The 13836-nt window shown below is 32.6% G+C and overlaps 1 protein-coding gene across 6 annotated transcripts in view; it reads left to right on the top strand.

Annotated features, from left to right (window-relative positions):
- LOC108309848 (pleckstrin homology domain interacting protein) overlaps window positions 1-13836 on the top strand; it is a 144491-nt gene that overhangs the window by 57054 nt on the left and 73601 nt on the right. For all 6 annotated transcript variants that reach the window (XM_037741289.1, XM_017536401.2, XM_037741288.1 and 3 more), the window contains 8 exons: window positions 581-802; window positions 1123-1223; window positions 7139-7209; window positions 8682-8782; window positions 8875-8915; window positions 9930-10028; window positions 10785-10938; window positions 11385-11519. In XM_037741289.1, coding sequence (XP_037597217.1) covers window positions 581-802; window positions 1123-1223; window positions 7139-7209; window positions 8682-8782; window positions 8875-8915; window positions 9930-10028; window positions 10785-10938; window positions 11385-11519 — 924 coding nt within the window. The remainder of the gene's footprint in view (window positions 1-580; window positions 803-1122; window positions 1224-7138; window positions 7210-8681; window positions 8783-8874; window positions 8916-9929; window positions 10029-10784; window positions 10939-11384; window positions 11520-13836) is intronic.

Below are 13836 nucleotides of genomic sequence, written 5' to 3'. Positions count from 1 at the left end.
GGAGTCTCACTCACGAGGCTGGAGTGCAGTGGCGTGATCTCGGCTAACTGCAACCTCCAACCCCAGGTTAGTGATTCTTCTGCCTCAGCCTCCCAAGTAGCTGGGACTACAGGTGTGCACCACCATGCCCAGCTAATTTTTGTATTTTTAGTAGAGATGGGGTTTCACCATGTTTGCCAGGGTGGACTCGATCTCTTAACCTCGTGATTTACCCGCCTCAGCCTCCCAAAGTGCTGGGATTACAGGCATGAGCCACCGCGCCTGGCCCAAATTCTTTTACAGAAATCCACATTGAGGGTACTTTGTCAGTAGATAGGGAAACAAAGGTAAATGTTAATTATCATCAGTATCCCATTTCTCTTACTTGATGATGAGTACACAAGTGCTCTTTTAAATGATTTAATTCAATAAAGAGCTTTGTGTAGAGGAAAATTCCTAACACAAATATTTAACATTTTTTGGTATTTAAAAATATACTTGTTCAGAAGTGGATGTAACAGATACGATTTCTTTATCAGTGTTAAGATTTTGAATTAAAATTTATAGGGTTAGTTCTATTAATGTTTATTCTTGCTTTAAGGGTTCTGATGATTGTCTTGTGAAAATCTGGGCAACAGATGATGGGAGGTTATTAGCTACCTTAAGAGGACATGCTGCTGAAATATCAGACATGGCTGTAAACTATGAGAATACCATGATAGCAGCTGGAAGTTGTGATAAAATGATTCGAGTCTGGTGTCTTCGAACCTGTGCACCTTTGGCTGTTCTTCAGGGCCACAGTGCGTCTATTACATCACTACAGGTAATTGTCTCAATCCCTATACATTTTTATTGTTGTTATAATGTAAAGTAAATTTAATGAAGTCTCTTTTGGTTATTTAAAGTAAAATTTAAGAAGTTACTTTTATAATCCAGTATATAAGGCCAACTAAAATGAAGAAAAGGAGTATTTCTGCTTTCTTTATAAATATATGGACTTTAAATAACATAGTAGTTATAATCTTGGCAAATTCTGACCATTTTCTAACTGTTATTGTTAGTTGCTATTTGTATGGTAAAGGTCGATTTTATTTGGACTGTGTCACTCTTGTAAAGATTTTTTTTCTGTGATTGTCTTTTCAGTTCTCACCATTGTGCAGTGGCTCAAAGAGATACCTATCTTCTACTGGGGCAGATGGCACTATTTGTTTTTGGCTCTGGGATGCTGGAACCCTTAAAATAAAGTCAGTTTCTATTTTATTTCATAGAATAAATGTGTTTAATTTAATGAGTGAAATTGTAAAAGTATAAAGTAGTCGACAATAGGAATACATTTACTTTTTCTTCTTGAGTAAATAATAGAAATCCTTTTTTGGCTCTTTACTAACCTCTTTTATTTTTATACCTCTCCCTTTTTTAATGTTTCAAATAAAGTTTTCTCACGTTCACATGTTTTTCTTTTCTCTTTATACTAATCCTAGCTCTTTCCTTGATAATTTACTTTTTATTACCATTCCTTTCTGTGTGCTGCATAGTTTTAATAGCTGCTTTTGATGCTGAGAACATAATCTTAAGAATTTCTAATGCTGTTCTTTAGAATAATTTCAATTATTGATGCTACTGAATCTATAAACTTTAGATTTTGTTTTAGATCTAGAAAAACTTAGGGAGATAGAATCATTGAAGTTTCACTAAACTGCATCAAGGTAGATAGATGTATTCCTGTCCCTCTTCATAATAGCGTTTTGCATTTGTGCCGTCATCTATATTAATACTTTGGTTTATCAAAACAAGTTGGCTAGATAGTATTATCTTTTGATTATGGGCACTGAAAAGGTTAAATGACTTTCCCATAGTTAAAACAATGTTTAGAAATTAGCGAGGCCAGGACTAGAGCACTTCCCTGCCCTTTGATCCTTTCTATACCATGTCTTTTAAGTGGATATAGAGGGTAAAGTAAATACTGTGTTTGCTCCATGCGTGGTTTTTGAGCAAGAAAGTCGTGTAGTCAGTTGATTTCCGCAGTGTTGAAATGACCACTTCTGCCACTTGAGTAGAAAGTAATTCAGATTAGAAGGTGTTTATCAATAATTATCTCTGACTTCTATGTATAAATTACCAACCTGAGTTATTCAGTAAAATAATACATTTATGCCTTTGTTATTTTAAAAACAGTAGTGTTTAGATAATTATCTGTACTGCAAGGCAAGCTTTTTTAACTTAATGTGTATGTACATTCTTATAGAGTAATTCTTTTGGCAGCTTGGGGGCCATGATAGCTTGAGTAACAATAAAACTACATTTGAAAAAAGATTGTGATTTAAAACATGGTTCTTTGGACAAAAGAAAGTTGACTTCACTTTAGTTGCATCCCTCATATTTAAAGTCTTTCTATAGATACTTAGATAAAAGTTGAAATATTTTACTGATGTATATGGACAATAGCAATAGTTAATTGTTAATTGTTGTTTCCTTATGTGTATTTTTACCTCCTTGTGGACCTGATTGGGATAGCTTTCTCTTTTCCTCCTTATTTTTTTAGAGAAGAAAAAGTGATAATGTTCAATTTGGGATAGGAACAGAATATGTTTTACAGAATTAAATTCTCATCTTATTTGTGCTTATTGAGGATTATATTGCTAAGTACAATAACATTTCATGTTTTTGGACACTTGAGAAGTGAGTTTTTCCATATAAATGATTTTTTTTCAGAACCTTTATGTAGAATCACATCTAAACCACTACCCTAATACGGTATTTTTTTCTCCATGAATGTTTTTACATAGATATAATTAGGAAAATACATGAAAGTGTTTTTATTTTATCATAGGTATTTATATTAATTTTAATAGCTTAGATTATGTTCTAAAGAGTTTTTATATACAACTTAGTAATTTTTTTTTATTTTTGGACTTTAAAGTTTTTTCTAGTTATTTATAAGTAATTTTCTTTTCTGTTTGGTATTAAAATTGTCCCATAAAATTTTTAAATTCAGAGTTCAGGCATAAAATGAGTAATCTGGCTGGGCATGGTGGCTCATGCCTGAAATCTCAGAACTTTGGGAGGCCAAGGGAGGAAGATCACTTGGGTTCAGAACTTTGAGACCAGCCTAAGTAAAATAGCAAGACCCTGTCTCTACAAAAATTAAACAAGCAAACAAACAAAACGCCAGACATGGTGGTGCATACTTATACTCCCAGCTACTCAGGAGTCTCAGGTGAGCTGCTTGCTTGAGCCCAGGAGTTGATGGCTGAAGTGAGCTGTGATCCTAGCACTATACTCTAGCCTCAGCGACAGAGCCAGGATCCTATCTCATAAAAATAAGAATAATCTGTTACTCTTTAGATACAAGTTTTGGGACACCTGTTTTCTTTATGTATTTACACATAGTCGAAAACTGCCAAAAATTAGGCAGGATATAGATTGCTACTGTGTTTATGTCACATAGGATTCAATTAATAATCAAAGGCAAAAATTGTATTGAGCTATAATACTTTTATATAATCTGCTGGGGGAAATGACTTTAGAAACTCAGCATCTACGTTAGTTTAATGAATCTTCAACTTTGGGAACTCAAATATCTTTATAAATTCACTTTTATGTGTATATTATCAACTCTTACAGTAAAGATGCTGTTCCTTAAATGGGTAATCTAAGTGGCCAAGTGAATCATAAGCTAGCCTCAGAGGTCTCTGAGTAGAAAGAAGCTGTCCAAGTATATTTAAACTTAGATGTAGCGACTAGGAATCCTAAAATATGCATATAATATGACTATAAATTTTTATTTGTAATTATTAGGCACTAAGCCTGCCAGGCTAGTACTAAGCATTTCACATTTGTTATCTTAATTCCTATAAGAACCATTTGAGAAAGGTACAGTTACTATCTCTGTAGCAGACAGGGGAACATACAATGCAACGGGCAGAGCAGGTTGCATTGTTAGCAGGTGGTACTGGAGCCAGGATTTAAATATTACTAGAAGTATACTGTCAGAAATCCCTTTTAACCACTATGCCAAACTAAACCACAGTTAGTCATTGAAGGATTGGCTGGAACTTATTGAACCTAATAAAAATACTAATATTTATTGAGCATATTGGACACTGTACTGAGCACTTTACATGAATCACACTGGTTTAAATCTCCCAGCAATTCTGAGATAGGTTCTGTTATTACCCCTGTTTCACAGTTGAGGAGACTGAGGTACAGAAATGTTAACTTGCCTAAGGTCATACACTTGATAAGTGATAGAACTAAAAACTGAACTCCACCCAAGGTCCTTTTTAAAAATGTTTCCTCAAATAATGCATCTAAAAACAAATTGCGGGTACTCACTTTCTTGTTTTTTCCCTTTAAGAATATGACATCTTTTTGCTTTTAGTTTTTGTGGGTACATACTAGGTGTATATATTTATGGGGTACATGAGCTCTTTTGATACAGACATGCAGTGCTTAATAATCACATGGTGTTAAAGGAGGTATCCATCCCTTCAAGCATTTATCCTTTGTGTTACAAACTATCCAATTATACTCTTAATTATTTACAAATATATTACTGACTACAGTCTGTTGTGCTGTCAAATACTAGGCTCTATTTATTCTTTGTATTATTTTTGTACCCATTAACCATTCCCACCTCTCTCCTCTTCCTCCCACTACCTTTCTAGCCTGTGATAACCATCCTATCTCATGAATTCAACTGTTTTGATTTTTAGATCCCCAAAATAAGTGAGAACATGTGATGTTTGTCTTTTTATTTTACTTCGCATAATGGAACTTCCAGTTCCATCTCTGTTGTTATAAACGACAGGATCTCATTCTTTTTTATGGCTGACTAGTACTCCATTGTGTATAAGTACCACATTTTTATCCATTTATCTGTTACGGACACTACTTGTTTCCAAATCTTTGCTATTGTGGCCGGGTGCATTGTCTCACCCTGTAATCTCAGCACTTTGGGAGGCCGAGGAGGGTGGACCGACCGAGGTCAGGGGTTTGAGACTGGGTTGGCCAACATGGTAAAACCCCGTCTCCAGTGAAAACACAAAAATTAGCTGGGTGTGGTGGCGTGCACCTGTAATCTCAGCTCCTTTGGAGGCTGAGGCATGAGAATCACTTTAACCTGGGAGGTGGGAGTTGCAGTGAGTCAAGATAGTGTGACTGCACTCCAGCCTGGGTGACAGAATGAGACTCTCTCTCCAAAAAAANAAAAAAAAAAAAAAAAAGTAACTTGTAGTGCTTTGTTAAGTTTATTGGACAATCAAAATAATTCACCAGTGTATAAAGAGAATTGTCTAAAAATACATAACATTAACAATGACAAAGACTTACATGGTTGTCCATCAGGTTCTAAAGCATCTGTGTTTATGTGTTTTCCTTTAAACTAACTTAACTGATTTGCTTTAAACCTAAACAAATAAAACATATAATTTACTTACATTGTCACACTAATCTAATATTTTAAGATATAATTTCATTGCTTTTGTCATTTGGCTGTAATTTAACTTATAAAATTATAAGTTGAGGCAAGAGAATCACTTGAACCCAGGAGACAGAGGTTGTAGTGAGCCGATATTGTGTCACTGTACTCCACTCTGGACCACAGAGCAAGACTTAGTCTCAAAAAACAAAACAAAACAAAAAAACACAAATCTTTGCTATTGTGAACAGTGCTGCAGCAAACATGGAAGTACAGATATCTTTCTAAAATAAAAATCTTTTTAAAAATGGTAGTTTATAGGACTGTTTGCATATTTTATAATGAGTCTCATCTCGGTTCAAATGTTTGCTTCAAACTTATATGAGCAGATGTACCAAAAATTAACAAAAATCTAGAACTACAATCGATAAGATACCTAATGAAAGCAGTGCATTTAGTTGCTTTCATAATTCAGTTTAATTTGCTTAAATTACAATTAATTTTGTTCTGAATAAATATTTGGGTTTTAAGAATGTTTTAATATCTGTCTCTTTAAATGATACTTGTTCTGCTCAGCTGTTATATTAGAGCCCGTAAATGTTAATAGAATTTGTTGAAAATAATAATTTAAAACTATGCACAAACTTATTTTTAAAATTGTTAACATTTCATTGCATTCTGTATCAGTATAAAGGATAATTTTTACTGCTCAGAATGTATATAATATTAGGTTGGTGAAAAATAATTGAGGTTTTGCCATTATTAGCAAAAAGTAAAAAAAAAAAAAAATGACAGAAACTGCAATTATTTTTGCACCAACTTATAGCTCAGAAATATTTTACCTATACACCTTTTTCTAGTAAATGATCAAAAAACAAAAACTCTGAATTTAAGATTGTGAAAGTTATATAGGCTTAAGGCTCTAATTATTTTTGTATTTCCTCAAATAGTGTAGAAGAACTGTGAAGTAAGTAGGGCTTCAAATATAATCAGTATATTGGAACATTACATATACACTGTTAAATGTATACAGCTAGTTTGATAGAAATCTTCTTTTTCTCATTTGGTTGACTATAACATTAAACATTTAATATCGTTAGTATTATAAAATCTGTAATCTATAATATAGTTGTGCAATTAATGTAAATATAGCTGAGTGTAACCCATTTTCTATAGACTGCTACTTTGAGCATTATAGTTGACATAAAAGCCAGATTATCTTCAGATTTTCATGAGGATAAGTGTAATATTCCTACTTTTGGGGGTCTTAAAGGACATGTTTTATCACATTAGTATGTTAAAGAAGGAGAAGCTTAATTAACAATGTAAAATACTGAAAAAGTTCAGTTATTGGTGGTATGTATAAGGCACAGACACAGCACCTATTTTACTAGTGCGTTTTGTTTGTGAATAGCTTAGTTTCTTATTATGTACATTGCTATTCTGTATGAAAAACTGAGAACATTTTAAATTTGATTAGAAGTAAGTGTAACTAGTAACTGTATGTCTGGAGTGACAGGATTGTTCCATTTATGTAATTGTGTAATCAGGAGCTCCTACAAAATCTGTATCTAGCTAGAAGTTCTACAAGGTCTGCTGATTTATGACACATAATGATTTCTAAGTTGTTTTTAGGAAGGGAGCCATCTGTTGCTTCTCAATTTTGTCCTTCTGTGGATTATTTTTTGAAACTATTGGTTCCTTTAGGGTATTTTTAATTGTTTATTTTTTGTATTATAGCCCAAGACCTGCAAAATTTACAGAGCGCCCTCGGCCTGGAGTTCAAATGATCTGTTCTTCTTTTAGTGCTGGTAAGATTACCCCATTCGTATTTTCCGTTTAAAGTTATTCATTTAGAAACCTAGTGCAGCACATAATATTTTGGGAAATATTTACTGTTGTATTATAAATGATGTTCTTATACATATGTCACTGCTAATAAGCAACCGAGAATTATTATAAACTTTTAGAAATACTTCAATTATGCAAGAGTTTAGTTTATAGAATCACATAACTAATATTTTTCTTTAAGAAGACCATAATGTTCTAGCAGGAGAATAGTTTCAAAATTGACTCTGTTAAAGAATGAATGTTTAAATAGTTGTTTCATTGTAAGAACAGTATTTTAAATCTGGTTTATGTTTTCATGGATTTTGGAGGTATTCTATAGTTGAGTAAAATTAATTTGATTGATATTTATGTATCTTTATTAGTTAATTTGCTATATATTGTTATTTGCTCTTTAAAAAGTGTTTGTGTAATCATGCCAAGATTCCAATTCAGATTTGTGTTTATGCAGCAGCATTTGGAATAGATGCTAGGGTGTTTTTAAACAAGTTATTAAAGAAATCTGGATATTTATAGTAAACTGACAAGAAACTTAAACATGAGTAGATCTGAATAGTGTCTAATACCTGTTCCTCCTACCTTTAGTTTTAGTTTTACTTTTTCTGCTTATTTTATGATTGTGGATGGAGTATTACTTGAGATAAGGGATAGCAAACTGATGAAGTGACTCTGTTTTTGCCATACTAATATCCAAACATCTTCATTCTCTGACGTACAGATTTCCAGTGTCACTGCTATGGATTCAGTGTTCCTTGTAGTAATCACACAAATATAGGCCCCATGCATGCATCCAGAGTACTCTGAATTTTTACTCATTTTTCAAAGACAGTTTGATTTTTTTTAAGGGGTTAGTGGGTAGATTATTTAGCAAAAGTAGCTAAGTATTTCATTATATACAGGCATTGCTTTCAATACTGTGGAAGAGTATGACTCGAGTACACTGCATATAGAAATAACTGTAATGCAAGGTAGAATGAATGTACTACAAAACAAAGTCTTAAGGGAGTTCTGAAGAGGGCAGCCTCATTTCATTTCAAAGTTTGTAAAGAAAAGTCACTGAGGGAGTTGGGCCTTAAAAGCTTGATAAGATTTTGACAGATGGGAAATGAGACAAGAGAAAAATTTCAGCCAAGTTGAGAGAGAAAATGAATGATAATTTTAATATGTTATAGTTATATAATTTAGTGAAATTATTTTTAAGCAAAGCTTTACTTCTGTACACATTGAAAAATTCATTCTAGTCACCCAAGATACATTCCTAAATTTCTTTCTTAAATTTCAGTTAGATATGCTATATATTTGGATAAATGTGAATGCTTTTGGAGTAAAATATTAATTCAGTATATATTGTAATTTTGCTTACATTTTATTATCTAATTTTCAGAGATTTTGAAGTTATGTTTTACTAATAAGTAATTGCTTTTTTTCTTCATAGGTGGAATGTTTCTGGCAACGGGAAGCACAGATCATATTATTCGGGTTTATTTTTTTGGATCAGGTCAGCCAGAGAAAATATCAGAATTGGAGTTTCATACTGTAAGTATTGGTGAAAAGAATTAGATGAGTATAATTTATGTGAGTCTAACAGTTTACATTCAGCACCCACTTTTTTATTTGTTTATATATAGGACAAAGTTGACAGTATCCAGTTTTCCAACACTAGTAACAGGTAAAATATTTGTCTAATTTAATTCTAACTTTAAAATTATTAAATAAAGACAATTTTAGTATTCAGGATTTATTTAGAGTTGTGTGGGAAATAATCACCTACCTAAAATAAAGATCTTGACCAGTTATACTTAAAAGTGATTATAGCCTTCACATTCATAGACACGTCTTTATTTTATTTTTAATAATGTTAGTATACTTCGACTCTTTTAGTAATAACTGCTTTTTTTTTTTTATTGGGAGACAGAGTCTCAGTCTGTCACCAGGCTGGAGTGCAGTGGCGCGATCTCGGCTCACTGTAACCTCCGCCTCCTGGGTTCAAGCAATTCTCCTGCCTCAGCCTCTCAAGTAGCTGGGACTACAGGTGTTCACCACCATGCTTAGCTAATTTTTTTATATTTTACTAGAGATGGGATTTCGCCATGTTGTCAAGGATGATCTCGATCTCTGACCCTGTGATCTGCCCGCCTCGGCCTCCCAAAGTGCTGGGATTACAGGCATGAACCACCGTGCCTGGCCAATAACTGCTTTTTAAACTACCTTATATGTTCCAGATATGTATCAAAATATAGAGAAGCTTTTGGTATGGATTGGAAAAGTGTCACAGTATAATGCTTGAGGCAGACCTGTTTATTGATGATATTGTGTAAATTTTCCCATGTTCTTGTTATAAAAGGAAATAAAATTGCTTCTTATACCTTGAGTAGAGTAAGTCAGATTCTTTAATATTGAGAGGAAAATTACTGTTTTTCCTTGGAAAATACTGATTTTGTTTCTGGAATAGTGTATAGTAACCTGAAATCATTTTTGAAAATGTTATTTTTGAGACCTAGTCATGAAAATTGGAACATTTGTATATAAAATTCCAAAAAAGCCCATAAAGTTTCAGAAGTTTTTAGAATGCTGTATAAATAAAGATGAATGCTGTCTTTTTAAACGAGATCTCTGGGAAAAGTGTATTTTGGTGAAGCATATGTGATTTTTTCTTTGGGGGATTGAATTCCTTTTAATATAGGTTTGTAAGTGGGAGTCGTGATGGGACAGCACGCATTTGGCAATTTAAACGAAGAGAATGGAAGAGCATTTTGTTGGATATGGCTACTCGTCCAGCAGGGTAAGAAGTCAAATTTGAAATATTATGTAGATATTGATTATTTAAAGTATGTTATAGCGCAGGTTGGAGTGACTCAGCCTATAAAATTATATGTCATGTTAAAATTACTACTTTTCTGCAATAACTATAGGTGCATTTGGAGATGAGCAGTGTTGATTTTTATGAAATGATTCATTGGCATATTTGAGGAGATCGCTGCATTAATTTTTTTTAAGGGGATGATAAAAGCACTGTAAGAATAATTTTTAAATATTTTTTTCAGAAGCCAGAACTTACTATGTTTCATTTATTACAGAGGGACAATATTTTATATCCAGTGGTTTCCTCAGCCAAGATAAATTATACTCCGTGTTGTAACTGTTATTTTGGTTTTAATATTTTATCATTTTTTCCATTTGTATGTTTAGTCATCTCAGATGGATAGGAAAGCAGAACAGTCAGCAGGGGATGACAGCAACAGTAAAAGGTGGAGAGTGAGCAGCATGGCACAGAATTCCTAGATCTAGATAGAGTTATAGCAGTGATATTCATGCACGATCATCTGTTACTAATGATTTAGAAGTGCTGGAATTGTGGAAATACTGGATTTCCTGACTTGGTGCAGGGATTTTTATCATCATTCCATGTTGATTCAAACTTCTCAGTTACTGTTAAGTGACAGTTATTAGGTTAATGAATATAAATACAAATTATAGATTATATGGTTTTTTTGTGTCAGTATTTAAATAGTATAAACAAATACTTCCTCATTTTCAGCCAAAACCTTCAAGGAATAGAAGATAAAATCACAAAAATGAAAGTTACTATGGTAGCTTGGGATCGACATGACAATACAGTTATAACTGCAGTTAATAACATGACTCTGAAAGTTTGGAATTCTTACACTGGTCAACTAATTCATGTCCTGATGGTGAGAAAAGAATTCTAATTTTATTTGATATAATTGAAGCCTCACTATAGAATGAAATATTCTCATTGAGGAATAAAGTCTTTCATGTTAGCTAAAAACTCTTGCTTGCTGGTGTAACAGGGCTTTGCAAGTGATTGGGAATAATTTAACAATGCAGTTAAACAGGTTTGGCTTGGAAATGTATAGTAGATATTTGCTGTTTTTTCATAATGAAAAGATCCACTAACAGTAGTCTCATGTCTTACTAGATGATAGCAAAGGCCTGGACAATGATATTAGTTCAGTTTCATTGTTATTTATACAAGACAAATTTAAAGATTTTTGCCAATTTAATAATACATAAAACTCTGTTTCTAGAAATAGTGCCATATTGATGTTTCATTGTATTTTGTTTTTCTTTCTTTTTTTAATATCTGTGATTCCTTGACACTTCAAAACTATTCCAGGGTCATGAAGATGAGGTGTTTGTTCTCGAACCACACCCATTCGACCCTAGAGTTCTCTTTTCTGCTGGTCATGATGGAAACGTGATAGTGTGGGATCTGGCAAGAGGAGTCAAAATACGATCTTATTTCAATATGGTAATTATCAGTCTCTTCATTTTATACCTGCTAAAGATTTGGGAGCTTTTTGACAAAAGTACTCTGCCTGTCACAAAGGAAATCCATTTAAAAATTGGTTTATTATTTTGACTTTAAATTTCCATCAATAAAGAATGATTTATTCCACACCTTTATTGACATGCTGAATGTAAAAGAAAATTAATTGTATGTATTACAGTATCTGTACATTGTGATAACTGTTTTAGTTTTATTAGTTTTAGCAGTGAAACGTTGGAAATTTACAAGTATGAAGATACAATATAGAGGAGAAAAAATATTTGGAAAACCATGTGAAGAAATTATAAATAAATACTTAGATTGTATTATACTTTTTTAGTCTTCTGACACAACAGAACTTGATTCCAGTACGTTGATTTTAAAATTAGAGCCAAAGAATCAGGCATTTCCTGCTTTTAATCAAATGGTAGCATATTAATATTTGAGTTGATACTCCTTTCTTTCCACATTTTGGTTCTTAGAGTTTAACGTAATTTGGTGAGCATTTGAATTACAATGTTTTAATGTATCACATACAGCTTATGAAGCAGTGTTTCCACTTCTGTCCAACAACTGTATGAAATATAAAGGTCTCCTCAAGCAGCTTATGCAATCATATTTTTTAAAATTCTACATTCTGTGTATTAGAAATATTCAACAGAGAACAAAAGAAAAAAATATATTTCTAGTATTTCAGCATGTTTAAATTAAAAAAAAAATTATAGAAACCTTTAGTAATGAACCATAAAACATACAATTAGTACATAGGGTCAGAATTATTTTGCCGAATAAATTATTTCACAAAACAGTTGTTTGTGAAATAATGGTCTGTGAAAAAATTATATGTATGTGATGCTATGCTTGATTGAAAATAATCAGAGTAAAGTTATTTCTATGTTGTGAGAATGCAGATATAACAGCTAATTTTTTAGTCAGGGAAATAAGCTATCTTTAAGGCTATGCCTTCGTATACATTCAGTAAGAAATAAGGTTTGTAAAACCTCTGTTTCTAGAAAACAGTGTTAATTATTTGGTGTGCACTTGTTAGTGATGGATGGATGGATGGATTTCCTTTGTGATTGTATGGAGGTGTTTTAAAAAGCAAATCTGTCAATATGCTAGTAAAAATGTTTTCTTCTTTTCTATACTTTCTAATTTGCTCCTTTTTGGAATATCTGTTGAATAAGGAAATTAGTCATTTCTCAGTTTGTCTTTATAGCTTCAAAAAAAAAAAAATATGTGGGCTCTAGATATACTAGTGGCTTCATTTAGTAGTTTTGTGTTTCCAAAGGGCATTATTATATTGGTAGAGGGCTTGGAGGGAAACTTTTCTCTCATAATTGAATACTGCCTTAACTTTTCAGTTACAAAGGTGAATTTTCCTTTATCAGGTAAGGTGGTCACACTAATATTCTACCTTTTCAGTAGGTACAAAAACTACAGCACCTTGAGAGTTAAGTGATTTGCTCTTAGACCAATAAAAATTACTAATGTAACCAGGACAGGTCAGCCATAATATATACTTTTAAAAATTAGTTAATTATATTACTGCCTTAAAAATTGTTTATTGTTAAATAAGAGTTTTAGATGAGGATATTTTTCTGGTTCTTTTTGTGGATAAGAGATAGAAAAACCTATAAAGGGCAGAAGAAACAACTTGATATAAGTTGAAATGGGTGGTATCCATAGAATTGCAGACTATGAGTGAAACATAAACCAGAAAGGCTAAAAAATATATCCTGCATTAAGAAAACAGAAAGTGAGCCACCCTTATTCTCATTAAAATAAAGATACTACCTTTAATTTTTTATGTGATATTGAATGGTTCCCACATATTTTACCTCCTTTGGGTCTCATGAAAACCTTGTGAGATAATCAAGATAGATTTTATTGTTCTTGGTCTTCAGAAGGAAGAAACTGTGCCTTACAGAGATGAAGTGCTTTGCCCAAATTTACTGAGTTCACACAACTATTATGCGGGCATTTGGGCATAAACTCATGATTCTGGCTGTTGCTAATATATTCAAATCTAATCATGGTTGGCTTTTTGAGCTTTTGTCACTGTTACTGCATAGCTAACTTCTAACTATACGCAATTAGTGATACGTCCTTAAAGAAACGTTTTCATGATGGTAATAACTCTGAGTGGATCTTTTGACATCTTACTCTTTACCTTAATTTTATTTCCTGTCTGTCTCTTATGAGTTATCTAATTGCCCTACTTCTTTTTTGCTCTTCACTCTTTTGTTCTTTTCATTGCTTGTTTTATTTATGGGCAAATGAAAGATAAAGCATTCAG

The sequence above is a fragment of the Cebus imitator genome, unplaced genomic scaffold (genome assembly GCF_001604975.1).
Source record: "Cebus imitator isolate Cc_AM_T3 unplaced genomic scaffold, Cebus_imitator-1.0 Scaffold98, whole genome shotgun sequence".
NCBI classification, from domain to species: domain Eukaryota; kingdom Metazoa; phylum Chordata; class Mammalia; order Primates; family Cebidae; genus Cebus; species Cebus imitator.
Note: the sequence above shows the minus strand (reverse complement) of the source record. Positions and strands in the feature narration are given on the sequence as shown.